General features: G+C 41.5%; 1 protein-coding gene across 1 annotated transcript in view; it reads left to right on the top strand.

The window, feature by feature from the left end:
* The window catches only part of GUCY1B1 (guanylate cyclase 1 soluble subunit beta 1), a 95,519-nt gene that overhangs the window by 41,752 nt on the left and 26,163 nt on the right, over window positions 1–27,604 (top strand). Inside the window, exons 3-7 of the mRNA XM_056562106.1 lie at window positions 770–870; window positions 6,200–6,318; window positions 9,106–9,303; window positions 12,781–13,011; window positions 21,744–21,860. Coding sequence (XP_056418081.1) covers window positions 770–870; window positions 6,200–6,318; window positions 9,106–9,303; window positions 12,781–13,011; window positions 21,744–21,860 — 766 coding nt within the window. The remainder of the gene's footprint in view (window positions 1–769; window positions 871–6,199; window positions 6,319–9,105; window positions 9,304–12,780; window positions 13,012–21,743; window positions 21,861–27,604) is intronic.

Here is a 27,604-nt window from a genome sequence, read left to right as displayed (position 1 = left end):
TATATCCCATCCTAATATCCTAACCTCATATCTAGTTTTCATATCCTGACTTCATATCTCTTCTTCATAGCCCAACCTCAAATCCTGTCCTCATATCCCGACACATATCCTGTTCTCATATTTCAACCTCATATCACAATCCAAGCACTAACTATTCTTTACACCTGCCTGCTGGACAGTCAGCAGGATGTTTAAAAGTCCTGGGCAATCTCTGCAGTACACGAGTAATGTGATCAGGAGACGTATCAGAAGACTTGTATGGGACTTCTGAGGGAAAAAAAACACACTTGCAAGAGAGGGTAACTAGTGTTAAATGAAAAGTTTAAATTAACTCTATTATGTTTTTATCTGATTTAAAAGCAACATTTGTACCAATTAAAGGGGTTATCCAGGAATCGAAAAACAGAACTAGTTTCTTAAAAAATAAAAAATAAAAAAAACACTCCCCTTCTGTTTCCAGGATGGATGTTTCTGCAGCTCAGTTCCATTGAAGTGAATGGAACCAAGTTGTAATACCACACCCAACCTGGAGCCAGACGAGGAGTGGTTTTTGAAATGAAGTATCTCTGTATTTTGATTCCTGGATAACCCCTTTAACAAACATTTCATCAAACATTGAATATTTCATCAAAATATATTCATCAAAATATATTCATTAAAATATCTATATATATATATATATATATATATATATATATATATATATCAATTTCTTTTTGTCAACACAACAGTTTACATGCTGTATCATGGCTCTCCATTTACATTCTAGGAGAGAAGCACAGCTGGATGAAGAGGGACAGTTCTTGGTGAGAATAATTTACGATGATTCCAAAACCTATGACCTTGTATCAGCTGCAAGCAAAGTGCTCAGTAAGTAAAATGGGGACTTCTGTAACACTGTGATAACTGTTGCAGGAAGTTCGGGAGGAAGGCAATTCACACTCATAGCTTTCTAATCTATTTTTACTCTCTTGTGTTGCTTTAATAAAGCTGAAGTTTATGTAATGAATATATTTAACATGCACTGTTATTCTGAGCCCCTTATACTGCATTCTTACAAGACAGGCTATTAAATATTATCAACAGCTAAGCTCTCGGACATTTTAAGGCATGATTTCTTTACTGTACTCCTTATCTTTTCTCTTTTCATACTCAAACCCAGAAATATCTATCCCAATCTGTCCAATATTCTGCATAGGTTTTTACACGACTTACCTTAAATTTCTGTGCAATCAGAAAATGACATAGTTTTGGAGGGTGACTGTCACGATCACACCCTATCGGTCCAGCTAAGACGCTAGAGAGAGTGTGATGGTGCAAGGGTTAAGGCCACCAGACCTCTGGGTATCCACTACTAGTCCCAGCAAGTCACCAAATTGACCCTTAGATAAACGTGTTTCCACCAGCTTCAGAAAGGTGAGCTCATATATTTAGAGATCAAAGACCAGAGCTGATTAATTAAACATTTAATCTGATAAAAGGTATCACAGTGCTGACTATATAAAAATACAGAAACAAATTACATGCAGTTACAAAAATATGAAAGAGTTTAGCAAGGCAAGTTCAGAAAACAAAAGATGAAGTTCTTACAGCATGATGATATAGCAGTCCATGAGAGTGAGTTCCAGCTGTTCTTAGGATGGTCTTGTCAGCTTGTTGCACAGCCTTTAACACCCTGAGTCTAGCATTGTTAAATATTATATATCTGCCTTTTTGGAGGGAGACTCCATTCCCCCTCCCCTCTGATCCCACCAGGGGGTCTTCTCTCTTCCTGGCCCCTTATCTCTTTGATTATATGATGAGACCAGAGTGCATGACTTCAAAGGAAATACAAACAAACAGCCAGACCCCCCGATAAAATGCAATACACAAAAAACAAAGGATACACCGTCTGAATGACCCCTCACCCATGTCTTATAAAACACATGCATGTTTCCATAATCAGGCCTTGGGCCTGACAGTGATATAGCAGATAAAGAAGACAGGAGGTCAAATGTAAGCATACCGACAGGGCAATACATTGTCAGAATGGTAATTGTAGGTTAAAGGCTGATAGGACTCCCCTGTGATCTCCAGAAAAGGGTGCCGACTCTTCAGGCTTCATGGGGCTGCAGATGGCGCTTCATCCATTCATTTCTATGGGAGTGCTGTACTTGGGTATCTCCGGCACTCCCATAGTAATGAATGGATGTAGTGCCATCTGCAGCTCCATGATGTACGATGAGTCAAGGTCCTATTCTGAAGTTTTCTGGGATCCTAGCGGTTGGACACTTATCACCTATCATATGAATAGGAAATATAGATATATTTTTTTCCATTTTTGTCCTTTAAAGGGGTTATCCCAAGTTAACTAGCTAAAAAACAGAGATTCAGCAGGGGTCCTTTCTGATTCCAAGATTGGAGGCCAGTTTTCCTCAAAATGAATGGAGAGTCAGAGTGCAGATACAGCCAGCGCTTCATTCATTCACTAAAGGAACTTCCGAGCAATAAAGTGGGCAATGTTTGATACTCCCATAGAGAATAAATGGAGCGCTGACTGCTCTTGTGTGCTGCTGCTCTATTCATTTGGGGGATAATTGACCCCCACACTCCTTAGTTTTCTATTCTGATGAAATGTGATGGACTTGCCCCTGTTATATCATATTAATGCTGCTATGGGATAAATGTAACTATAATCATTTCCAAGGTTGTTTTTGTCCATTAAAAGGTTTTCAAAGATCAGTGAAAATTTTATAAAACTCGCCAATTTAATACTGCTAGCGTAAAAAAATATGATAGCCTTCCTTTGGGTATTTATTTACATTTTAGGAGTAGCCAATCACTGTCCCCAGCAGTGATATGTCATATTGAATGGCATCAACGCTAAAGCCAGTGGTCGGCTAAAAATCACTCCTGAAATGTAAATAAAGAAAAAAAACTGGGACGTCACGACTCCGCCCCCGTGTGACGTCATGCCCCGTCCCCTCAATGCAAGGCTATGGGAGGGGGCGTGACGGCCCTCCCATAGACTTGCATTGAGGGGACAGGGTGTGACGTTACACGGGGACGGAGTCGTGACGTCACAGTCTTCCGTTCCCATGGTTGCGACCCAGACCCTCCAGCGCTTCCGGACAAGAAACAGGTGGGTGCCGCATGCCCCAGCGGCGGGACCCCCGCGATCAGACATCTTAACCCCTATCCTTTGGATAGGGGATAAGATGTCTAGGGGTGGAGTACCCCTTTAAGCATTTGGTTTTAATATAATGTTATGTCCCCAATGCCTCTTTCTAGAGTGAGTCACTGATTTACTGGGTGAGCCATATAAACAGACTTTTTCAATAACATGAACCTAGAACAAACATTGCCTCCTCCCAGCGGGAATGGAAAATATTTAATGGAACTGCAGACCTTTGTTTCCATGGAGCTGTTATGCTATGTATAATAGGCCTGGACTGGTAGCCATATATTAGTCTTAGGATATTGTAGAATACATGAAACCATTAAATCTAACTTAGTATTTCCAAACAACCTTTCTGAGCATATACTGACAGCTTTAGCTGTAACAGGGTAGGTGTTCTTTTTAACAATTTTGTATTGCTCCATAGCATCGTAAATATATGTGATCAGAGGTGATTATCCTTTCCTGAACACAGTGGCAAAATTGCACAAAATGTTTGCATAAACTCCCTTCTTTTGCACATTTTTTTTTGCTGGAGTTCCCACGCCATTTTTTGGCTTGCGCAAAAGATAATTGGACAGGTTAGCCACTATGCACATCTTTATTTATAGTTTTGATCACAAATTCCCTTCTGTTTTAGGTGTTTTATTGTCTGTTCAGGTTCTATGATGATCTATGTGTTAAAATAGTTTTTACAAAGTATGCAGATCTTATGCAAGTTTTGCACAGTGATAGAAACATAGCCCCCACAGTTAAGTGTACTGGGAAAAAAGTGTTCTAAGCGAACTTTGGTAGAACAGCAGGGTCCAGTTCTTGTGGCGGTTGAGAGTTAGAATGCATCCATATTCTGGCTATTTGAATCTGGCCTTCATGTTTGACAGGAGACATAATGGGATAGACCTGGCAATTCTGTATGTGCAAACTTAAAGGGGTACTCCGACCCTAGACATCTTATCCCCTATCCAAAGCATATGGGATAAGATGTCTAGGGGCGGAGTACCCCTTTAAGGTCACCATACACTTTAGACACATGTCGGCCAAACCCACCGATTTCACCGGAAATAGGCAATTAGACAGACAAGGCTAGACAGATGAAGTTGGGGGAAAGAAGTGGCCATGTTGAATTTCAACTGCACTATCCCTTTGGTCTTGTAGAGATAAGCCACTAGCAGATGTGTCAGGCAGCAGCTTACCCCAACCTTTTGAAAATACATGAACACTTATCCATTCATACACATTAATGCTTAGCTTGGCTAAGGAGAGATTACTGTTAGCTTTCAGACAGACTTTTTTTCCTATGTGTATGGCCAATCTAGACCAGTGGTCCCCTATGTGTACGGTCAAACTAGACCAGTGGTCCCCATCCACTGTGCCTTCAGCCTTAGGCTATCTGGGTATGCTGGAAGTTGTAGTGGATGCACTCTAGTTGGAAAACACCTGACTGGACAGTCTAAGGCTGGGTTCACACTACGTTTTTCAACTACGGTTCCCGCATACGTTTTCTATCAAAAACCGTATGGGTAAAAAAACGGAGCAGATGGAACAGTATGGGAAAAAGTAAACCGTATGGGTTTGTAAACAGTATACTGTTTTTAAAAGTGCATACTGCTCCGTCCGTTTTTGTAGAAAAAAACCCATAAGTTTTTGAAAATTTTGTCCATTTTTAATGGGAGGGGTCTTGGGTGGGGACTTTAGGATTCAAATGCGCATGTGCAAAGTAAAAACGTATAAGTTTTTCCCGTTTGGAACCGTATACATGTGCGTTTCCCATTGACGTCCATGTTTAAAAAAAAGTATGCGGGTGCAGTACGGTTTTTAAACTGGAGACAAAATTGTGGTCAACTACGGTTTTGACTACGGTTTAAAAACTGTATTGCAACCGCATACGTTTTTTTTAACATGGACGTCAATGGGAAACGCACATATATACGGTTCCATACGGGAAAAACGTATAAGTTTTTACTTTGCACATGCGCATTTGAATCCTAAAGTCCACACCCAAGACCCATCCCATTAAAAATGGACAACATTTTCAAAAACGTATGTTTTTTTTTTTCTACAAAAACGGACGGAACAATATGCACTTTTAAAAACAGTATACTGTTTAAAAACGCATATGGTTTACTTTTTCCCATACTGTTCAATCCGTTTTTTTCCCCATACGTTTTTTGATAGAAAACGTATGCGGGAACCGTAGTTGAAAAACGTAGTGTGAACCCAGCCTTAATCTGGCACATTTTTTGACTTTTAACTTTTTATAGCAATTGTCGGGAGTTTACTTTTTTATCCTAAAATGAAGCCATGGCCATTTGCCACATGACCATAATAAATGGATCTAAAATGAGATGTGCCAAAATGCACCAAATCTTGGTCTAGGCACAAACATATTAGTAAATCTACCCCATTGTTTGTTATGCCAATGGGCTTATGTCGCTATTTTTTTTAAGTGCATGAGATACAAATGTTTATTGCTCTTTACAATACAGTACAAAATGGTAAATTTATTTCACAAATTTGCATTATCTTAAAGGGGTACTCCACCCCTAGACATCTTATCCCCTATCCAAAGGATAGGGGATAAGATGTCTGATCGCAGGGGTCCCGCCGCTGGGGACCCCCGCAATATAGCATGCGGCACCCACCTGTTTCTGCTCAATGCTTCGGCACCCACCTGTTTCCCCTCAATGCAAGTCTATGGGAGGGGGCGTGACGGCCGTCACGCCCCCTCCCATAGACTTGCATTGAGGGGACGGGGCGTGATGTCACAAGGGGGCGGAGTCATGACGTCACAGACTTCAGTTCCCGTTGTCAGGACCCAGACCCTCCAGCGCTTCCGGAGCAGAAACAGGTGGGTGCTGCATGCTATATTGCGGGGGTCCTCAGCGGTGGGACCCCCGCGATCAGACATCTTATCCCCTATCCTTTGGATAGGGGATAAGAATGTCTAGGGGGAGAGTACCCCTTTAAAGGATTTTTTTCCAGTAATCCTAAACCTTATTAATTGTAATTTAAACATTATCTTTTTCTTGAATTGTTCTACAGATCTCAATGCCGGTGATATTCTCCAAATGTTTGGAAATATGTTTTTTGTTTTTTGCCAAGAATCTGGATATGACACAATTCTTCGGGTCCTTGGATCCAATGTCAGGGAGTTCTTGCAGGTCAGTTCCTGTTTTGTGAAAGCTTAACAGAAAGTTAGATATATTACACCAGATAATCATTTTCGCTGCATAGTGACCACAAACAGCAAAAAAAATACATAAACAACATTATAGACGTAGATCACAAAAAAAATCAATAACAGTTCTGAAAAACAAGATGTCAGTTGGTGAATCACGAAGCAGTTAAAGAGTCCCAAGTGAGCTTTTAAGGTTTGCATTGCAAAATAAAAAGGGAATCAATTATGCTGAAATGTGAGAAGAATGAATAGTGGCATCCGGTATCTTCTAGCAGACTCAATGTTGTGGTGAGATTGTTGTAGGATGATCCTTAGTAGATTTCCTTTCTTGTTATAGAAAGCCATCAAAAGAAGAATTGATGCTTAGCCAGATAGCCAGCTGTCCATAAATCCACAGACATTCCTTAAACATTGTTATTGTCCATAATAAAAAATGAATGTGTCCATGATTTCTTAAAGCTGGAGGAAATTGTGCCGGTTATTATGACTATAGTTATCATCACAGTTATCATTACAGTAAACGCTGCTGATGTGTCCATATTAATATTGAGATTTACAGGCTTGTTACAATGTGTTTGTAAATATTTCATAAACAAAGGCATCCATCAACCTATGACGACAAATCAATGATAGAAACACTATGGTCACTATAACTTTGCTTTTCACAAGTAATAAGGGGGAATTTACTTAGCCTGGTATACTACACACCAGATTAAAATGTACCTGATAAAAAGAGGGCACAACCAATAAGCTGGAGCAGATGGACCACTGGACTATCGGAAGATACACTCATTCATTAAAGGGGTACTCCTGTGGTAAACTTTTTTTTTAAATCAACTGGTGCTAGAAAGTTAAAGGGAACCAATCATCAGATTTTACCCTATATAATGCTTGGCAAAGCGTTATATAGGGTAAAATTGTTGTCCTCACCATCCCCGGGGGACGCTCCTGCCCCCAGGGATGGTGAAGATATGAAGTTATAAACTAGTCACCGCCGCCACCGTAAGTAGTCACCTGGGCGGGGAGCTCCACTCACCTATTCCTGTTCTTCTGCAGGCAGCGACGCCCCCTCCGCTTGATTGATGGGCCGCGTCATTGTTCCGCTCACTGAACAGACGGAGCAGAGCGATGAGGCTGCCCATCAATCAAGCGGAGGGGGCGTCACTGCCTGCTGAAAAACGGGAGTAGGTGAGAAGAGCTCCCCGCCCAGGTGAATACTTACGGCGGCAGCGGTGACTAGTTTATAACTTCATATCTTCACCATCCCTGGGGGCAGGAGCATCCCCCGGGAATGGTGAAAATAAAGATTTTATGATGATTGGTTCCCTTTAAACAGATTTTTAAATGACTTCTACTAAAAAAAAAATTAATCCTTCCAGTACCTATTAGCTGCGTAATACTACAGAGGAAATTATTTTCTTTTTGGAACACAGAGCTGTCTGCTGACATCACAAGCACAGTGCTCTCTGCTGACATCTCTGTCCATTTTAACAACTGTCCAGAACAGCATATGTTTGCTATGGGGATTTTCTCCTACTCTGGACAGTTCTTAAAATGGACAGAGATGTCAGCAGAGAGCACTGTGCACGTGATGTCAGCAGAGAGCTCTGTGTTCCAAAAAGAAAATAATTTCCTCTGTAGTATTTAGCAGCTAATAAGTACTGGAAGGATTAAGATTTTTTTAATTGAAGTAATTTACAAATCTGTTTAACTTTCTGGCACCAGTTGATTAAAAAAAAAAAGTTTTCCACCGGAGTACCCCTTTAAGTCCTACCCACTTGTGAGGTTGGTGTAAAACTGGCAAAAAAGTAGAACATATTTGTTAACGCAAGACTTGACCAAAAATGTTATTGTTTTGTAAGTTGCAAATGGCTGACATAACTATCTTCAGGGTTTTACATTTTTGCCTTACAGTATTATTGCAAAAAAAATTCTGAAGAATTCGAAATTGCTGTAATATGGAAGTATTTTAGTACTATACTAAGGGAGCAACAGCTACTCCCCCCCCCCCCCCCCATTTCTAGTAGTTAACCCAATTTATGGTTTCCTAAGGTATTTTTAAAAATGTATGACATAGTTTACAATTTGAAGCTATACAGTAGATATTTTTTTAGCTACTCTTGTAAAGCTACTATTTGTAGCTATACAGTAGACTGTTACAGCAAATTGATTTTTAAATAGCAGGGTTTAATGAATACTTGGCTGCTCCTGAAAAGGTTGGAAAGGAGAAGATGATGATTATGACTTTTCTGAGCTGGAAAATGTAGTGAACACCTCCACCCCCACTCTCACTGTTTGGGTTGAAAAGCAATTAAAATATATAATAATTACTGTATTACAGCCAAAATAATGCCAGAGGTGAGTTGCTCATCTTGCCTCTTATGGGTTAGATATCTACTTACAGGGTAGCTATCTATGATAGGTGGCTCTAAAGGGCAAGCCTCCTTTTAGTGAAAAGCTAATTTACAATAAAGACCTAAAAGACTTCATATGCCAGCAATGATCTTTCTCAGAAACACTACCCTCTCAGACATTTATTAGAGAAGATGATTATTTTGTTCATTATTTTTCAACTTACTTATACTACTTACTTACTTATACTACTTACATGATACCCGCCCATGGCAAACAAAATGGGTCCAATTTGTCCTAATTAGAATCCAACAAGAAATTAAGAATCCTCTATGTTAACATCCTCTCATATATTGGTAATTGTTGTAAAAGAAGGATTTCCTAAAATCTTATTTGGACATTCTCTTTATATTTTTAGAACCTGGATGCTCTGCACGATCACTTAGGTACTATCTATCCAGGTATGCGTGCTCCATCATTTAGATGTACTGATGCAGAGAAGGGTAAAGGCCTTATTTTACACTATTATTCAGAGAGAGAAGGACTTCAAGATATTGTTATTGGGATCATCAAAACAGTGGCACAGCAGATCCATGGAACAGAAATAGATATGAAGGTGAGTTTTTGGTAATCTTCCAAAGATTTAAACAGTATATTTCTTTAGAGCGCATTATGTTTATCTTCTTTTTATTGTCCAGTTGGATATTGCTGTTATAGATGGTGTAACACTGCTGCATAGCAAGCTTATGTATTTCTTAGAGTACAGTAGCCAATGCCTATAGGTGGCAACAGAGAATCAGCTTTGCTCCTTTTGTAAGAGAAAAATTTGCACACTTTTCCACAGATAGCAAAAAACGATCTTCAAGACTGGCTATGCCAACTTTGTGGTCTCCAAAAGTAGACATGTTACTTGTTGAGACCTTGGAGTACTGTGTGAACATACTGTATATAGTATCTCAAAGGAGAATGGGTGATATTGGGCTCTTCTGAGCTCTATTTCAGTACCCGTGTATACACATGAATGGTGGCTTAAAAGGTAATTCCAAGGGATCCAATAGACATTTTGTATGAGAATGTGCCTCACTGCTACATGTAAAGGCTTTCTGAAAATATACTAAAATAGTATAGTAAAATAGTAGGAGGAGCTGCACAGGAATCGAGCGCCAGGAACTGCAGGGAAACAATGTAACAGATGAAGATTTTTTTTTCTTTTACTTGGGGCCTTACTGCTACATGGGGGACAGTGTAGGGGCACATAGAGGGTCCATACCCACTATATATGAGGGCACATGGAGGAGGCATAACTTCTTAATGGGGGCACAGTGTGGGGACATACAGAGGGGCATAAAAATGACATGGGGCTCCGAGGAGCCTAGTTTACTACATGGGGGCACAGAGGGACCAAACAGCTATATGGGGGGCATAGAGGGGGTCTGACTATTTATAAGGGACACAAAGTAGGCCTTATTTTCTGATGGGAGGCAGAAAGTGGGCCTAACCTTTATACAGGGGAAGGGCTAATAACTATAAGGGTGCACAAAGGGGCTTAACATTTACTGCATATTGGTATTATTAGGTACATGTATGGCAAATATTTGGGGGTATACATTATTATCATGCAGAGAAAATTGTCTTATAAGCATAATAACTATAGACTAACTGTCACATTGAGGGAGTGGGGTGGCTCAGAAACAAAACTTGTCCAGCGGCCCACAGGACACTTTTTACACCACTGAATTAGGGTTTTCATTTAAAAAATACTATTGTCAGTAGATTGGCTGGGTCGGGTACTCTGCATACGGCCTAGCAAATCTGTCCGGCAAGTCAAAAGGAAGCTGATGATGCTTTACACATTGCTGGCTTACCATCTGAAGACTTATTGGGCTGAATGCCCTATGTCTGGCTCAGTAAGTCTGTCTAGCAGGTCAGAAGTAAACCATTGTTGCTTTATGCTTTAGCAAATCTGTATGGCTGGCCTGTAGCATGGTACAGGAGCAATACATAAAGGATCACATTTCAAAGCCCAGTGCCCTGATAGTGTAGAATGCTTTGTGACATATGTAGGGTGCCAACACAGTTGGCAATGGCTACATCTATAAACCTCTGACAGACACTCAACAAAAAGAGCCCAATATCTTACGACCTGATGATTAGTGGATTATGTGGCACTGAGCTTCTGCTGCATTAGGAAGTTGATTATAAATGTGCCCCACAATTATTTCACATATTTTTAGAAACACTTGAACATCTTTGTAATTTACCATCAATTACACTTTTATTAGCTTATTATTATTCTTGTGTGCTTATCCCTTGAGCAGTACCTTAATTTGGCAGGAGGAGGACTGTACTTATATTCATTTAAAGTATACATGGCTTAAAATTGGAAATGTTCATTGCATAGAGTTAATTTAATTTAATGATAGTTGACCTGGTCACTACTTTAGCATTGCTATTTCTGAAAAATAATAAGGAAAGCCATTACATAAAATCATGGATATAAATGTAGAATAGCAGCAGAAATAATCAGTACAATGAATAGTAATGCACGAAGGCCAAACATGTATTTGAAGAGTGGATCTTAAAGGGGTATTCCAGGCAAAACCTTTTTATATATATATCAACTGGCTCCGGAAAGTTAAACAGATTTTAAAAGTACTTCTATTAAAAAATGTTAATCCTTCCAATAGTTATTAGCTTCTGAAGTTTTCTGTCTAACTGCTCAATGATGATGTCAGGTCCCGGGAGCTGTGCATGATGGGAGAATATCCCCATAGGAACTGCACAGCTCCCGGGACGTGAGTCATCAGAGAGCAGTTAGACAGAAAACAACAACTCAACTTCAGAAGCTAATAACTATTGGAAGGATTAAGATTTTTTAATAGAAGTAATTTACAAATCTGTTTAACTTCTCGGAGCCAGTTGATATATAAAAAAAAGTTTTGGCCTGGAATACCCCTTTAACTATTACCAGCTGTTTTTTGGCTTGGCTGTTGATGTGTTATTGATACTTGAACAGTACATGATCCCATTGGTGTTTTGGTGCATGGTTATTATGTAATTATTTTTACAAATTGTTGGTATATTTTAGAAATTCATTGGAGCTGCAATATAACACCTAACATAGGATTTTAATTGTCTCTTACTTCAGCTGGGATTTCCCTCTGCTATTACTGGTGCTCCAGTGTTCCAGACAATTAGGATTTAGCCATTGAACTGAGTAAAGTAAATGTGTTCAACTTTTTTAAGGGTTTTCTAAGACAACGGTACTTACCTCGTCCTGTTCCGTGCTGTGGTTCTCCAGCTATACTCTTCGGTATCTTCAGCTCCAGACCTGACTTGGAGCATGGGCAGGGCTTAGTGACCTCACCGCTGCTGTTCTCTGCTGGGTCCTGCTGCTAGCAAACAGCAGCAGTGATGTAGCTAAGCTCCGCCCATGCTTCAAGTTAGGCCCGTAGCTGAAGATACCGAAAAGGATAGTTGGAGAACCACAGCACAAAACGGGCCCTGGTAAGTATTGTTGTCATCAGTGTCAACTGCGCTACCTGTCTGTACTGACAAGTTAGTGCAAGTGACACTGATGACAGATTTCTTTTAATCATGGTGTCCTATTGTACAGACCCTTTCATTTAGGGTTTAAGGACATCAAAGAACTGAGTCCATTGCAGCAAGGTGATTCTTATAGGGTGAAATACTTCATTTCCCATGTATCAACTGCACCCAAATCCTGTGCCCAAATGCACTGTAACAGGGCCCCCACCTACTGTGTTATTATTATTTACTATGTGAAGGTGCATTCATTTCAATTATATATGTCTTATATAGATTTGGCAAAACTTACAAAAAACATTATTATATTTTACCATCCATTATAAAGGCTTACCATCAAAAATGAGAACACATGTATATAGTCGTGGAGTAAAATGTTTATTTGTACAGTAATGGTAGAGAACACTGCTAACTGTTCTTGGAATCTATTATTTGGATTTCGAACATATCCAGATAATAGATTAAGTGCATATATAATATTATGAAATATAATCTAATATATTATAATAATGTAAAATATGTGGTTACTTATTAATGTTTTCCAAAGGTCATTCAACAAAGAAATGAGGAGTGTGACCACACACAATTCTTGATAGAAGAAAAGGACTCTAAAGAGGAAGACTTTTACGAAGACCTGGACAGATTTGAGGAGAATGGAACTCAAGAATCTCGTATAAGCCCTTACACATTTTGCAAAGCGTTCCCTTTTCATATAATGTTTGATAGAGATCTTGTTGTTACACAATGTGGAAATGCTATCTACAGAGTTCTTCCTCAGGTAAAAGTATCTATTAATCTATCTATCTATTTGCAACTAACATATTTGTCTTATATCTTTCACTCTATCTATATTTTCATTTACATGCAACATCTGTTAGAAATTGTTGAGCGGTAATAAGTTGTTTACATATGTGCAATAGGTCATATTTCAGTTTATCAGTTTTAACTAAAAAGGAGATCCCAAATCCCAAAAAAATGAACAAGAACATTCCTAAACCTTGCTTTTGGGAATGTTTTCTTATTTCTTCCTCTAGGTTTAGGTCCTGTTTAAGTTTTATGCATGCTTTTAAATAATGGTGCTGAAAATCATGAGACCTAGAGCAACATTCGGTATATTGGGTCCATGGTGGCTTACATCTGGATCATACACAAATTCACAAGACACCAGTGCAAAATCCATATAACGTATACAGATGTTGTTGCTGATTGTGGTATGGAATCACAACAGATTTTATCTCTTTATAATGAAAGGGTGAAATCCACCTATTATGATCCAATATGCTGCAAATTCTTCACTGCAATCATGGCCAGCGTGTGGCCGGAGCACATAACGTAACAGTTGTGTTGTTACACATATTTGTAAATTACTTCTATTTAACAATCTTAAGCCTTCTAGTACTTGGAAGTTGTGTAGTTCTTTCCAGTCTGACCACAGTGCTCTCTGTTGTGACCTCTGTCCATGTCAGGAACTGTCCAGAGCATGAGCAAATCCTCATATCAAACTGCTCCCTGCAGTTCCTGATCTGGACAGAGGTGTCAGCAGAGAGCACTGTGGTCAGACTGGAAAGAACTACACAACTTCCTTTGCAGCATACAGCAGCTGATAAGTACAAGAAGGATTAAGATTTTTAAATATAAGTAATTTACAAATCTGTATAACCTTCTAGCATCAGTGGACATTATCTGCCATGGGTATGGCAGCAAATGCAAGGTAAAACCAGATTTACCAGTGTCCAACATTGCATTTAAAGGGTGAAATCTAATGCAAAAACCAAGCAGATAGCTGCTGCTTATAAGGCATACAGTGCACATAAAATCCACAACTATCAAACATCCACATCTATGCAGGTCTTTCCCATCAACCTGCATTTTACTAAATATCATTGTACATTTTTAGTGTGGGATCCACACAAAACTACTGGAATGAATTTATCATGTCTGAACATAGTCTAAAGTTGACCATGCAAACAGATACAACAAAAGCACAATCTATTTCAATAGACCACTTAAAACACTCTAGAAAACATATGTTACAGAATGCATATAAATGCTTTGTATGCTAGTCATAATATGTTGTATATGTCACTAAGACTGCTGTTATTCATACAGCTCTGGGTTGCACACATACGCGGAATGTAAACTAACCAGCAAAGCATATAGGAGGAGATTTATCAAAACCTGTCTGTAGGAAAAGTAGCTAATCAGATCACTTCTTTCATTTTTCAGAGGCCTTTTAAAAAATAAAAGAAGCGATCTGATTAGGCTGCTTTCACACTATAAAAATTCATCCGTTACAAACGTCCGTTAGAAAAACCCTGGTAAATGGCCGTTAAACAATCCCATTAAAGTCTATGGGATTTTTTGATTATCCTTTATGACCCGTTATAGTCCGTCATGAATAACGACCGTTAGTTGTTACGGAAGAAATAACGGCATATGCACCAATTTTTCTTCCTTCACAAGAAACGGGTAAATTAATGGCCGTCATTTTTAACATTGAAGTCTATGGTTGACGGATGAGCCTTTATGTCATCCGTTTGCACACAGTTTATTATACCAGTTATTACTTCTGAGCATGCTCAGAAGAGGTGACATCAGCAGACTCCTGCAGTGCTGAGGGAGGACTACTGCTCCCATCATGGAACAGACTTGTTTCCATGATGGGAGTAGTAATTCCCCAGCTGTGGGAGTCTGCAGACAGCTGGGGAGGCTAGATTAGTGTTTGTACTACAACCCCCATCATGGAACAGAGTCTGTTCCATGATGGGGGTTGTAGTACAGGGGCTGAGGGATTGATCGCACCGGGTTTCACTTCTGAAACCCGATGCGATCAAAAGTTATTAAGCGATCAAAAGTTATCAAAAGTTATTAAGCAGGCGGCATGATCCGCAACCCTGCGATGTATCAGTGTGTTTTAACTTTCATTTTTGAATCCCCCGCGGGGGGCCCTGAATGGCCGATCAGGGCTCTCAGCGAGAGATTGAAAAATGAACTTTGAGAGTAGCAGGGGCCAAAAAGCACTGTGGGGGGCAAGATATATAGCGCTGCAGAGGGGGGGGGGGTCAGACATATAGCCTATATATCTAGCCTCCCAGCAGCGCATTAGATATGACCCCCGCCTGCGCATTAAATATATACCCGCTGGCGCATTAAATATATGCCCCCGCGGCGCATTAAATATATACCCCCGCAGCGCATGTATATGTGCCCTCGCAGCTCTTCTATATACATATGCCCCTACTGCCGTATGAATGAAAAGTATTTCCTTTTTTTTTTGTACTAAAGGTGCTTATTGAAGTTTGCAGGGTAAAATAAACAAGATAGTAGACAATACAATACAATACAGAACATTATGTTACATACTCGCATGTATCAGGAGTCAATATCAAAACAGATGCTATGTTCAGTTGTGTTCTACTTAAATCGACTCAATGTAACTATATCAATGAGTTTCAACTACTACTAGACTCCATACCTGTAAAGACACAAGATGGTAGGGCTCGCGTTTAGTAAGATAGTAGGCACCTTCAGCTGCATCTCTAGTAATGTGGGGGACACAGCTATGAGTCCCTACCGCGGCAGTCTCATCAGGGACCACTGTGCTCTACAGGTATAAAAGACATTAGGGACCTAAATGGGGGAGGGGAAGGGTAGGAAGAGAAGGAAAAGTACAAATGGAGAAAGGAGAGGAAAGGGGGGAGAAGGGAGGAAAAGGGGAATAGGAGAGAAAGAAGAGAGGAGAGTAGGAACTGCAGGAAGAAAGGGAAAGGTGCAGAAAGTTGTGACACCAGATAAAATGCTATGAGTATGATGGTATAAGCAGGACTGACCTTAGGGAGAGAAGAGCAGACGAGGATCCCAGGCGCAGGTTCGGAGGGCCGTGGCATAGAATGTGAGTTCCCAAGGGTTCAGGTAACGTGTGTGGTATGTGGTGTAGGATATATGGATCTGCATTCATCAGTGCCCGTGAAGTTAAGCCATGGGCCCCAAGTAAGGTGATGTTTTTCAACTTGTCGTCTAGAGTCAGCTAGAAGTTCCTCCATTTTATGCAGGTGGGACAGTTCTTGGAACCAGGATGTAACTGAAGGAGGATTCGGTGATTTCCAAAGTCTAAGTAAACATGTACGCGCGGTCTGAATCATGAATCTCGCCAAATTTGCAGACCATTTAGGAAGGTCTGGTGGGAATATTGTCAATAGTAATGGGGCTGGCTCTCTAGGGAGGTGAATGGATGTGAGGTTGTGCACTGTATCTAAAACCTGGGACCAAAAGAGTTCCAGTCTCGGGCAAGCCACCCAAATGTGTGAGATCGTACCTCTCGACTCCCCACACCTCCAACAAGAGTCAGAGACTCCCGGGTAAAACTTAGCTAATAGGGAGGGTACACGGTACCACCTAGACAAAAGCTTATAATTAGTGTCACGATTCGGCTGGCTGGAGGTGGATCCTCTGTGCCAGAGAGGGATTGTCGTGGACCGTGTCGGTGGACCGGTTCTAAGTTGCTACTGGTATTCACCAAAGCCCGCCGCAAAGCGGGATGGTCTTGCAGCGGCGGTAGCAACCAGGTCGTATCCACCGGCAACGGCTCAACCTCTCTGACTGCTGAGATAAGCGCGGTACAAGGGAGTAGACAAGAGCAAGGTCGGACGTAGCAGAAGGTCAGGGCAGGCAGCAAGGATCGTAGTCAGGGGCAACGGCAGGAGGTCTGGAACACAGGCTAGGAACACACAAGGAAACGCTTTCACTGGCACAATGGCAACAAGATCCGGCGAGGGAGTGCAGGGGAAGTGAGGTATAAGTAGGGAGTGCACAGGTGAAGGTAATGATTAAAACCTGCTGCGCCAATCAGTGGCACACCGGCCCTTTAAATTGCAAAGACCCGGCGCGCGCGAGCCCTAAGGAGCAGGGCCGCGCACGCCAGGACAGCACAGACGGGGAACGGGTCTGGTAAGGCAATCGAGATGCGCATCGCGAGCGGGCGAGTCCCGCATCGCGAATCGCATTCCCGCCTGGGAGCAATATCGCAGCGCACCCGGTCGGCAGGTCTGACCGGGGCGCTGTGAATAAGAGAACGCTGTGAGCGCTCCGGGGAGGAGCGGGGACCCGGAGCGCTCGGCGTAACAATTCGTTTCTTGGGCTCTAGTGGAAGTCGACAATTTGTGGCACCAACGTGTTGCCGTCGCCCACTCTCCGTCCGAGATATCTACCCCCATTTCTCTCTCCCAGCTGCACTTAAAAGAGAGAGGTTCAGATTGTAAAGTATCGAGGAGTAAACTATATATCAAGCTTATCGGTCTAAGCGAACTAGTAGTAGAGGTGCACAACCTCTCAAACGGGGAGAGTGGGCGATGTAGTTTCAGTTTATCTCTGTGTGCTGTATAGAAATGCCGTAGTTGTGTATATTGGAATAGATGTGTGAAATGGGGCGTGGTCCCACTCATCAGGTCAGAAAGGGGTCGCAATGAAGAAGTATACAGGAGGTTTAGGAATGTGGGGCTGGCATTTCTAGGTTGGCCTAGAAAGGAGGACGTGGCAAAGGCAGGCATAAAAAGAGAGTTGTGGAATATCGGGGTCAGCGGTCCATCAGGTGTGAATAGGTTTAAGCTGGGAAGGTAAGTTCGTTTAATGTGAAGCAGGGTTGCAATCACTGGGGGGTGTATGTTAAGGGCTTTCATAGGAGGGGGGGGGGGTGTCGGGGCTCCACAAGAGTGTGTTGGGCTCCTGTAGGGAAGCATCTCTTTCTAGTTGTATCCACAGCTTTGAGGGTTCAGAAGAGTGGCAATCCAAAACCCTAGTCAGGACCAAGGCCAGATGGTAGAAAAGGCAGTCAGGCAAGCTGAGGCCACCATCGGTCTTTCGCCTGGTCAGAATCCTGCGTGCCACTCTAGGGCGTCTGTGAGTCCAAACAAAGCCAGATAGGAGCGCAGAGAGCCCCCGACAGAATGAAGCTGGGAGTACAGCTGGGATGGTGGAGAACAAGTACAACAGGCGTGGGAGAACATTCATTTTAAGGACATTAATTCTCCCTATCCAGGAAAAATCCCTACACTCCCATCTGGCCAAGTCCGACTTTAGTAAACTAAGCAAGGGGGGGAAGTTCAATGAGAATGTGTCTGATAAGGCGGCGGGAAACTGAATTCCCAGATATTTAAGTGACCTATCGCACCACTTGAAAGGGTAAGTCGATTTGAGGCGTTGGAGGACGTGGCCGGCAGAGTGATGTTCATTGCCTCACTCTTAGTCGGGTTCAGCTTATAGTTACTATATTGGGAGAAAGTGTGAATAGTCGAAGGGAAGGGAGGGACGTAAGGGGCTCGGAGAGGTAAAGTAGTAGATCGTCAGCGAAGGCCGCACATTTACAATGGAACGAGGGTGTCTGAAGGCCTCTAATATCTCGGGTCAGCCTTATTGCAGTGAGCAGGTGTTCCATGCATAGAACGTATAAGAGAGGTGATAGGGGACAACCCTGCCTCGTGCCATTGGAAATGTTAAACGGGCTGGATAGCTGACCGTTCACACGAACCTATGCTCGTGGGGTGGAGTAGAGTGACATGATTCGACCTCTCATCCTCTCACCCAGTCCTATTTGGGACAGCGTTTCTTTCAGAAAGCCCCAATCCACCCGGTCGAAAGCTTTTTCTGCATCTAGGGACAATAGGAAGAGGGGAAGTTTATGTTTACGAGCATAATATATTGAAGAGAAGGTGTGTAGGGTGTTGTCTCTAGCCTCCCTACCCCGAATGAAACCAACTTGGTCCGGGTGGATCAGGGCATTCATGTGTACCACCAATCGGTTCGCCAAGAGCTTAGCGAAAAGCTTGGTGTCCACATTTAGAAGGGAGATGGGCCTGTAGTTTTGGCAAAGGGAGGGGTCTTTACCCTCCTTAGGGATTACTGTAATGTAGGCCCCGAGGAAGGAAGCAGGGATAGGGGTGGAGTCCGAAATGGAGTTAAAGGTAGTTAAGAGAGAGGGAGATAGTTACGTTCGGAGTGTCTTGTAGAACCCAGCCGTGTAACCATCTGGGCCTGGGGACTTCCCAGCCGGGAGGTTGGATATGGCTAAGTCAAGTTCCTCCGAAGAGAACGGTTCCTCTAAGGTAGTTACCACGTCTGCTGCGAGAGTGGGGAGGGCCGTAGAAGCAATGTACTGAGATAAAGAGGGTCTAGAGGGCGAGGGCGTGGACGAAGGTGGTGGAAGATTGTAGAGGGATGATTAATAATGTCTAAAAGCTGATAGGATTTCTGGAGTGAGGTGTACACGGTCAGTAGATGAGGGGGGGACAATCGAGGGAACAAAGGGCGAGGTTTTTTTTTCCCCTCAAAGCTCTGGCCATCATCCTTCCCGCTTTGTTCCCCCACTCGTAAAAGTTCCTCCCAGTCAGTTGTTTATAATATTTATGTTTATTGTTTAACAAGGACAGGAGTTCCTGTCGAACTCTAATGAGGTCTCTAAGTGTCTGTTCCTGTAGAGTCCTTTTGTGAAGGGATTCTAACAAATGCAGTTCAGAATAAAGGGAGGATAGCTTGGCAGCGTTCTCTCTCTTCAGTCGGGCCCCATGTGATATCAGGACTCAACGGAGGACACATTTCAAGGTTTCTCACTTAACCAGCGATGAGGAATCATCATGAGCGTGATCCGCACGGAAGTTCTCTATCGTTACATTAAGATCTCTTAGACACAAGGGGTCCGACAGAAGGGAGTCATTTAGCCTCCATGTTGCGGAAAAGTATTTCTATTAGCAGTGCATAGAGCCGGCTCCCGGCACTATGCGTTGCTAATAGAAATACCTTTAATTCATATGGCGGCAGGTGTATATGTATATAGAAGGGGGGGGGGCAGATAGCGCTATATGTCTGCCCCCCCCCCAGTGCATCTATATACATATACCCCTGCTGCCATATGAATGAAAGGTATTTCTATCAGCAGTGCATAGTGCCGGGAGCCGGCTCTATGCGCTGCTAATAGAAATACTTTTCATTCATATGGCAGCAGGGGTATATGTATATAAGAGCTGTGGGGGGCAGACAAATAGCGTTATCTGCCCCCCCCCCACAGCGCTTCTATATACATATGCCACTACAGCACTATGTATGAAAAGTATTTCTATCAGCAGCATCGGGCGGCCGATGCTGCTACTAGAATGCTTTTCACATATAGCGTTGCAGTGGCATAGGTATATAGAAGCATACACATGCGCTGCGGGGGTATATATTTAATGCACCGGCGGGGGGTATATATTTAATGCGCAGGCGGGGGTCCTATCTAATGCGCTGCTGGGGGGCTAGATATATAGGCTATATATCTGCCCCCTCTGCAGCGCTATATATCTTGCCCCCCACAGAGCTTTTAATATAGATATGACCCCTGCTAATCCCAAAGTTAATTTTTCAATCTCTCGCTGAGAGCCCTGATTGGCTCCTCAGTACCGGCCATTCTGAGCTCCCCGCGGGGAATTCAAAAATGAGAGTTAAAACACACTATACATCGCAAGGTTGCGGAGTATGCCGCCTGCTCCCCTGCTTAATAACTTTTGATCGCATCGGGTCTCAGAAGTGAAACCTGGTGCGATCAATCCCTCAGCCCCTGTACTACAACCCCCATCATGGAACAGAGTCTGTTCCATGATGGGGGTAGTAGTACAAGCACTAATGTAGCCTCCACAGTTGTCTGCAGACTCCTTCAGCCAGGGAATTTCTACTCCCATCATGGAAACAAGTCTGTTCCATGATGGGAACAGTAGTAGTCCCCGGCTGTGGGAGTCTGTAGGCAGAGGTATTTGCCCATACATGAGGGATAACAGGTCTTAACGGATGAATATTTATTCAGCCTTTAGCACCCTTTATTTCATCCGTTATTAAACGTCCGATTTTACACAGAAAACGGACATTTAATAACGGATGAATGCTCATAGTGTGAAAGCAGCCTTAGTTTCTATGGGCAGCTCAGCAACTTTTCCTCTGGCCAGGTTTTGATAAATCTCCCCCACAGTGTATGCCTTACTGCTCAGTAAGTACAGGAGCAGGGCTCTTATGTCTGACAGGAGTCCCTGCTCCTACTGATTTTGCCTAAAGTGAATCCTAAGTGAATTCCATTTTATTGTAAAATGAGAAAAAAAAATTTAAAATGCATTCCAAATCAAGTAACTCATCTCTAAACATGAGAATGAGATCAAGGTGTTGACTTGGCCTCCAAATTTGCTAGCTCTTATTTCAACTGAACATCTATCTTGATTTGGAAAGCAAGACAGTTCAATGGAGGACCTCAAATCCCAACTTACGAGACTTAAATCTGAGGTCTTATAGAGTCCATTCCTTGATGGCTCAGAGATGTTTTGGGGGGGGGGGGGGGGGGGCTACACAATATTAGCTGACTGATATGTGTGTTTCTGCATATCTGTTTATATTAGTATTATCTGTAGGATTTATTACTCTGTGCTGATTTGTCATATCATTCTACCATGTAACATAAGGATAATTAATATTAATGTTTCTCTCCTCACAAATATACAGCTCCAGCCTGGAAACTGTAACCTTCTGTCAGTATTCTCCTTGGTTCGTCCCCATATTGACATCAGCTTCCATGGAATCCTGTCTCATATCAACACTGTATTTGTCCTGAGAAGTAAGGTAAAGGATAATTCATGGAGTTATGAGTGCACATATATTTTTTACTGTCAATCATAGCTATGTGACATTAGTTAAGTTGAATACATCCCTATATTAGGATAGGTAAGAATACGGAAATAGAAGATAAATATTCTGGTTATAGTTCCATGGTTCCAGAATTATAAGGGAGATGTGTCAAAACCTGTGGACAGGCAAAGTTGACTAGTTGCCCATAGCAACCAATCAGATTGCTTCTTACATTCTTAGCAAGGCCTCTGATAAATGAAAGAAGCAAGCTGATTGGTTGCTATGGGCAATCAGTCAACTTTTCCTCTGCACAGGTTTTGATAAATCTCCCCCCTATGAACTTTGACCGGTAGCCATATAAAAAAAAAAAAAAAAAACATGTACTCACACCCCATGGTGGAACTTTTTTAACCACATAACAGCACAAAAAATGATGTGTAACTTCTTCCATCAAAATAAGACATGACATTCCTAGGTTTAAAGGTGTAGACCCATCTAGTGTTATGGCCTAGTAGGTTATTAACATTATTAACGGTGTGGTCCAACCCCTAGCCTCCACAGATCAAACAGAATTATGGGGCAGCAAAGCTATGTAGTGACTTTACAATATTATTATTTTAGCAATATCTCTTCCAAGTATAATAATAATTCTAAAAATTATAATATTTGTTTATATACAGCCAGCATATTCTACAACACTTCAGAGAAAAAAAATTAAAAAAAATTAGCTATAACATTGTTACAAATGAATAAGCAAAGACAGAAAAAGACGTGCCACTCAGTACTGGTGCGCCAAAGAGCAGCCACGGGGACCTGCTACCATGACTGGCAGCATTTTCAAAGGGAACCATGCATTAGATTTTACCATATATAATGCTTGGCAACACATTATTTATGGTAAAATCTTTATCTTCACCATCCCCGGGGGATGTTTTTGTCCCCATTGAAGGTGAGTAGAGATGGGCAAATCGAAGCTGATACACTCAAATTCGTTCCAAATTTCATAAAAATGTCCTCATGCTTTGTGGTAACGAATCAAATGCATATGGGGCAAGGAAGTCCGTGAAGGCGGGAAGGAGGGTAGGCGGGATCACCCTGAATCACATGGCGGCATGCAGCCTATCAGCAGCCAGCCAGCCCTGTGATGTCACAGCCTTATATATTCGGCAGCCATTGCAGAAGATGGCCATTTCCCGGCTAGAGAGAGAGAGCAGACACTGTGTGGTCACTAATCAGCATTACTGACAATACAGATCAGCATAGGGGAAATCCATTGACCTCAAGCTAGCATCACTGGAGGCAGGCAGGCAGGCAGGGAGAGTTTAGAAGTCGTTTCATAGTCTGCCAATTGAGATCATCACAGGAAGCACTCCCCATTCAAAGACTGCAAGCAACCATAGTGCAGTCAGGGACAGTTCAGAGAGGGAAAGTATGAATTTTTTTTATTTCAACCGTACTGGGGTGTATTACTTTAAAAAAAATCTCTTTAATCTCTTCAATTGTGATGCCATATAGTCTCCTGACCCTGTTGCCACATCCAGACTCTGCGGCAGTGTGAATAACAGTATTACTTCACTGACCCAGCACACTCCCTATGCGTGTTAGGACAAGGCAAAGTGTTCTAAAGCCCTATTGAGGCTCTCTGTAGCCCAGAAATAGCTGTTTTTAATAGCAATTTGCCATGAATATATTTGGATTGAACCGAATTTTTACAGAAAATTCGGCGGATCAGCCTAATCAAATTTTTTTTTAATTTGCCCATCTCTAATGGTGAGGACATGAAATTTGTAAGTTACCCACGCCGCCCCGTAAGTAGTCCTCTGGGAGGGACCTATACTTAGCCTAGTGGACTGTCAATAACGCCGAGGGGTCATTACTACGGCCGGAGCAACAGGACTAGGTAAGTATAGCTCCCACCAAGAGAACTACTTACGGGGTGGCAGGGGTAACTTACAAGCTTCATATCCTCACCAAGTGTTATATATTGTAAAATCTAATGCTCGGTTCCCTTACGGCAATGATTACTCTGAAACGCCCAAGTGTATCAGAGTGATTTATAGAACACCTGCAATGTTTTGCTTGCACCAGTTTTATGCAGTCTGTGATTTGGGCAGCAAAAAATGAATGGCAGGTTCCCTTTAATTCTATAGTAAGATACAAAAACAAACCACATACCATCGTTTTTGTGACCCTTATGTGAAATTATTGAAGTCAGTTGCATTTCCTCAAATGTGCTCTAGGTATGAGTATTATAGCATTTTTCAAATAAGCTTCTTTATTGGACTTGAAGAAGACCAAAAAAATAGTGTTAAAAATGATGCTCAAATAAATAAATAAAAAAATGTCACTACACAAAACATATTTATTTTTGCTAGTGTTTCCCAACCAGGGTGCCGTCAGCTGTTGCAAAACTACAACTCCCAGCATGACCGGACAGCCTTTGGCTGTCCGGTCATGCTGGGAGTTGTAGTTTTCCAACAGCTGGAGGCTCCCTGTTTGGGAAACACTTACATATGCATTTGAAAATTCCAGAAAAGAACATTGTGTAAAGGAGAACTTAATTGCCATAATAGTGTCATAGTTAAATGTTTTAGGATAAATGAATTATGGTGCATAGGTTTAAATAAAAATGTCTTGGCATTATCCAAGCCGTATTGTGCAAAATGTTTGTAAATATATGGTGGAACATGGAAAAGGTTCAGGGTTTTCAGCGGCAGAATGCAGAAATAAAAGGATGGGAATACATCACGGTGGAGCATGGGAAAGTATAAGATTGAGGATGTGTGAGAATTAGAGGAGACTTCCTGTCTGCTCCGAGACCCCCCATGTGGACGTGTGCTTGAGCCAACCTCTGCCATATACACTCAGTAGATTTGTAAACAGGGCCTTTTGAGCCGAGAGAGAACTGTAAAAGGAGAATTGGAGGACAGATCAATGTCAGACTAATAGGCAATCCATTAGGCATGCATCCTGGCAACAGGACGGCAAGTTAAAAGAAATATATATTAACATGAATTTTAGCATGACCTTTTCCAAATGTGCACTCGTTCTTTATTTATGGAAATGACACAGGCTGTTCATTTATTTCCTTTATCAAGCTTTTCTAGATTATTCTTATTTGCTCCATACACTCACTGCTATACTCGTACTCTATATATGAACAGAACCTCAAATGAATTGCATTGAAAGAATGAGAGAAGGGAGAAGGGTCCCAAAAGCCCCTCAAAACCCAAGTAATGAAATGTTGCACACCTAAACTACTATGCACCCCTGTTCCTTATACTGGACTTACTAAAAGTAAACAGCTATAACCTATAGCCTATACAATAGATTATACATTGCTAAGAAAATGCAATGAATCCCTGATTTTGTAAATCATCTTTAATGGGTACTCCCATGGAAAACTTTTTTTTTTATTTTTTTTTAAATCAACTGGTGCCAGAAAGTTAAACAGATTTGTAAATTACTTCCATTAAAAAATCTTAATCCTTCCAGTAGTTATTAGCTGCTGAATACTACAGAGGAAATTATTTACTTTTTAGATTTATCTGATGTCATGACCACAGTGCTCTCTGCTGACCTCTGCTGTCCATTTTAGGAACTGTTCAGAGCAGGAGAAAATCCCCATAGCAAACATATGCTGCTCTGGACAGTTCCTAAAATGGACAGCAGAGGTCAGCAGAGAGCACTGTGGTCATGACATCAGAGAAATCTAAAAAGTAAAGCATTTCCTCTGTAGTATATAGCCCCTAAAAAGTACTGGAAGTATTAAGATTTTTTAATGGAAGTAATTTACAAATCTGTTTAACTTTCTGGCACCAGTTGATTTAAAAAAAATAAAAATAAAAAAAAGGTTTCCACGGGAGCACCCCTTTAAGATGGATATTATTCTAAATCCTCAAAGGGTGAAGCTAGTAAAAAGTTCAAATGTTGCACATTTATAATAAGCCTTATATATTATGCATAAAAAAATTTCACTTATAAAGATGTGGAAATTTTGATCGGACAGAGTCTGTGTTCAGACCTGCACCGATCACTTCTACAAATTAGATAAATGATTTATTTAAGAGCTTTGCTCCCGTTTTTTGTTGCCTGCCACATAACATGGGCTCCATAGACTTTCTATGAAAACTGTCACCTGCAGCAAGGTGAGACCGAGAAAAATGAAGCTTAGCTAAGTACTTCTCCCGTCCCGGCTCATTCAAGAGATTGGTGGGGTCTGAACACTTAGAAGTTGACCTATCAAATCTTTAGACATGCTTCCATGACACAGGAACAGCTTTTTATTTTATGTGACAGTGTCTCAGCTCAGCCAACTTGCATGCATAATGAGGAGAGCTAGAAGAAAGCCGCTGCCAGACACCTTTGGGGGTAGCTTATTTCACCAGAGAGTAAGCATGTTAAAAATTTTACATTTCCAACTATTCTCTTCCCTGACATCTGCTCTTGGGAAGAGTTGGGGGCCCCATAGACATTTTGGCTACTTTTGTGTATGGCCAGCTTTAGGCGAAACAGCATATGACGTATCCAGCATAATGCTAATGCAAAGCGGCAATGTCAACCTATAGCTGCTAAATAGGTGTGTGTCTGGTAAGCCGAGAAGTATCATATCGCCTGAAGGCAAATTTGAAGCACATGGTCAGTTACTGATACCCACTTAACCAAAGTTAAAGAGATCTGACAACTATACAGAACTCATTGTGCAGCCACCAAAAAACTTAGAAAATAAATGTGAACATACAACTTTGCTCCGGTTTAGCAAAGATTTCTCATATGCCTGTTAGCAATATACAAGAAATGCTTAAAGGGGTTATCCACCCTAAAGTGATTTTAGTATGTACCTGGCAGACAGTAATGGACATGCTTAGGAAGGATCTGTGCTTGTCTTGGGCTAAATGGCTATGTTGTGAGATTACCATAACACTATGGCTAGCTTTTTGTGAACTTGTATTTGCTGTTTGACTTTTCTTTTTTTGACTACAAATCCCATAATTCCATTTCCCTCCCTCCCACACATCAGCCACCCCACCCATTGAAACATAAATGAGCTGTATCCATTCAAAAGACCTGTGGTTTTCAATCAGGGTGCCTACAGCTGTTGCATTAGTTGCAGATTGATCACTCTCCCACCAAGCGATCGCTCCACCCATTGAAGCAGACAGACTCCTGTCATCAGCTGACTAGTGAGTCAGGTCTCAGCCGCATTGCCACCTGGGAAAAATCTGAGACAGCAGTCATTTTGTATGCTGGTAAAAATAAATATTGGGGTTAAAATCACAGAAGAATTGTGAGAAAACCGTCACACACAGGTACAAACACTATATTATGAACTACACTGACTTTGCAGCCCCTGTAGCATAGCCAAATAAAAAAAATTCCTGGAATACCCCTTTAAGTTCAGAAAAAAAAACTGTTGCTAAGAAGCATTATGGGAATCTTCGCAAATGTGAATTTACATTTTATTATAAGTTATTGCCTATTCTTTCTGGAATCTTATACTTGAATTTATGATTGGCTCAACATATGACTCAAGTTCACAGCCAGCTCTCATTTATACTATGTTTCAAGTAGAAATATTTCCAAATAAGGTTATGTTTACCCACAGTTCAAATGTCTCAGCACAGGAAAAACAAGATGGAAAATACATTTTTATATATACAGCAAGATTTTATTTGGACTACATAGGATCATAGCAACCCAAGCCTGCCGTGGACTGTTTACATGTCACATAGTGCCAA

Source organism: Hyla sarda, chromosome 1 (genome assembly GCF_029499605.1).
Source record: "Hyla sarda isolate aHylSar1 chromosome 1, aHylSar1.hap1, whole genome shotgun sequence".
Classification (NCBI taxonomy): Eukaryota; Metazoa; Chordata; class Amphibia; order Anura; family Hylidae; genus Hyla; species Hyla sarda.
The sequence above is the reverse complement of the archived record's forward strand: the minus strand, read 5'-3'. Positions and strand labels throughout refer to the sequence as shown.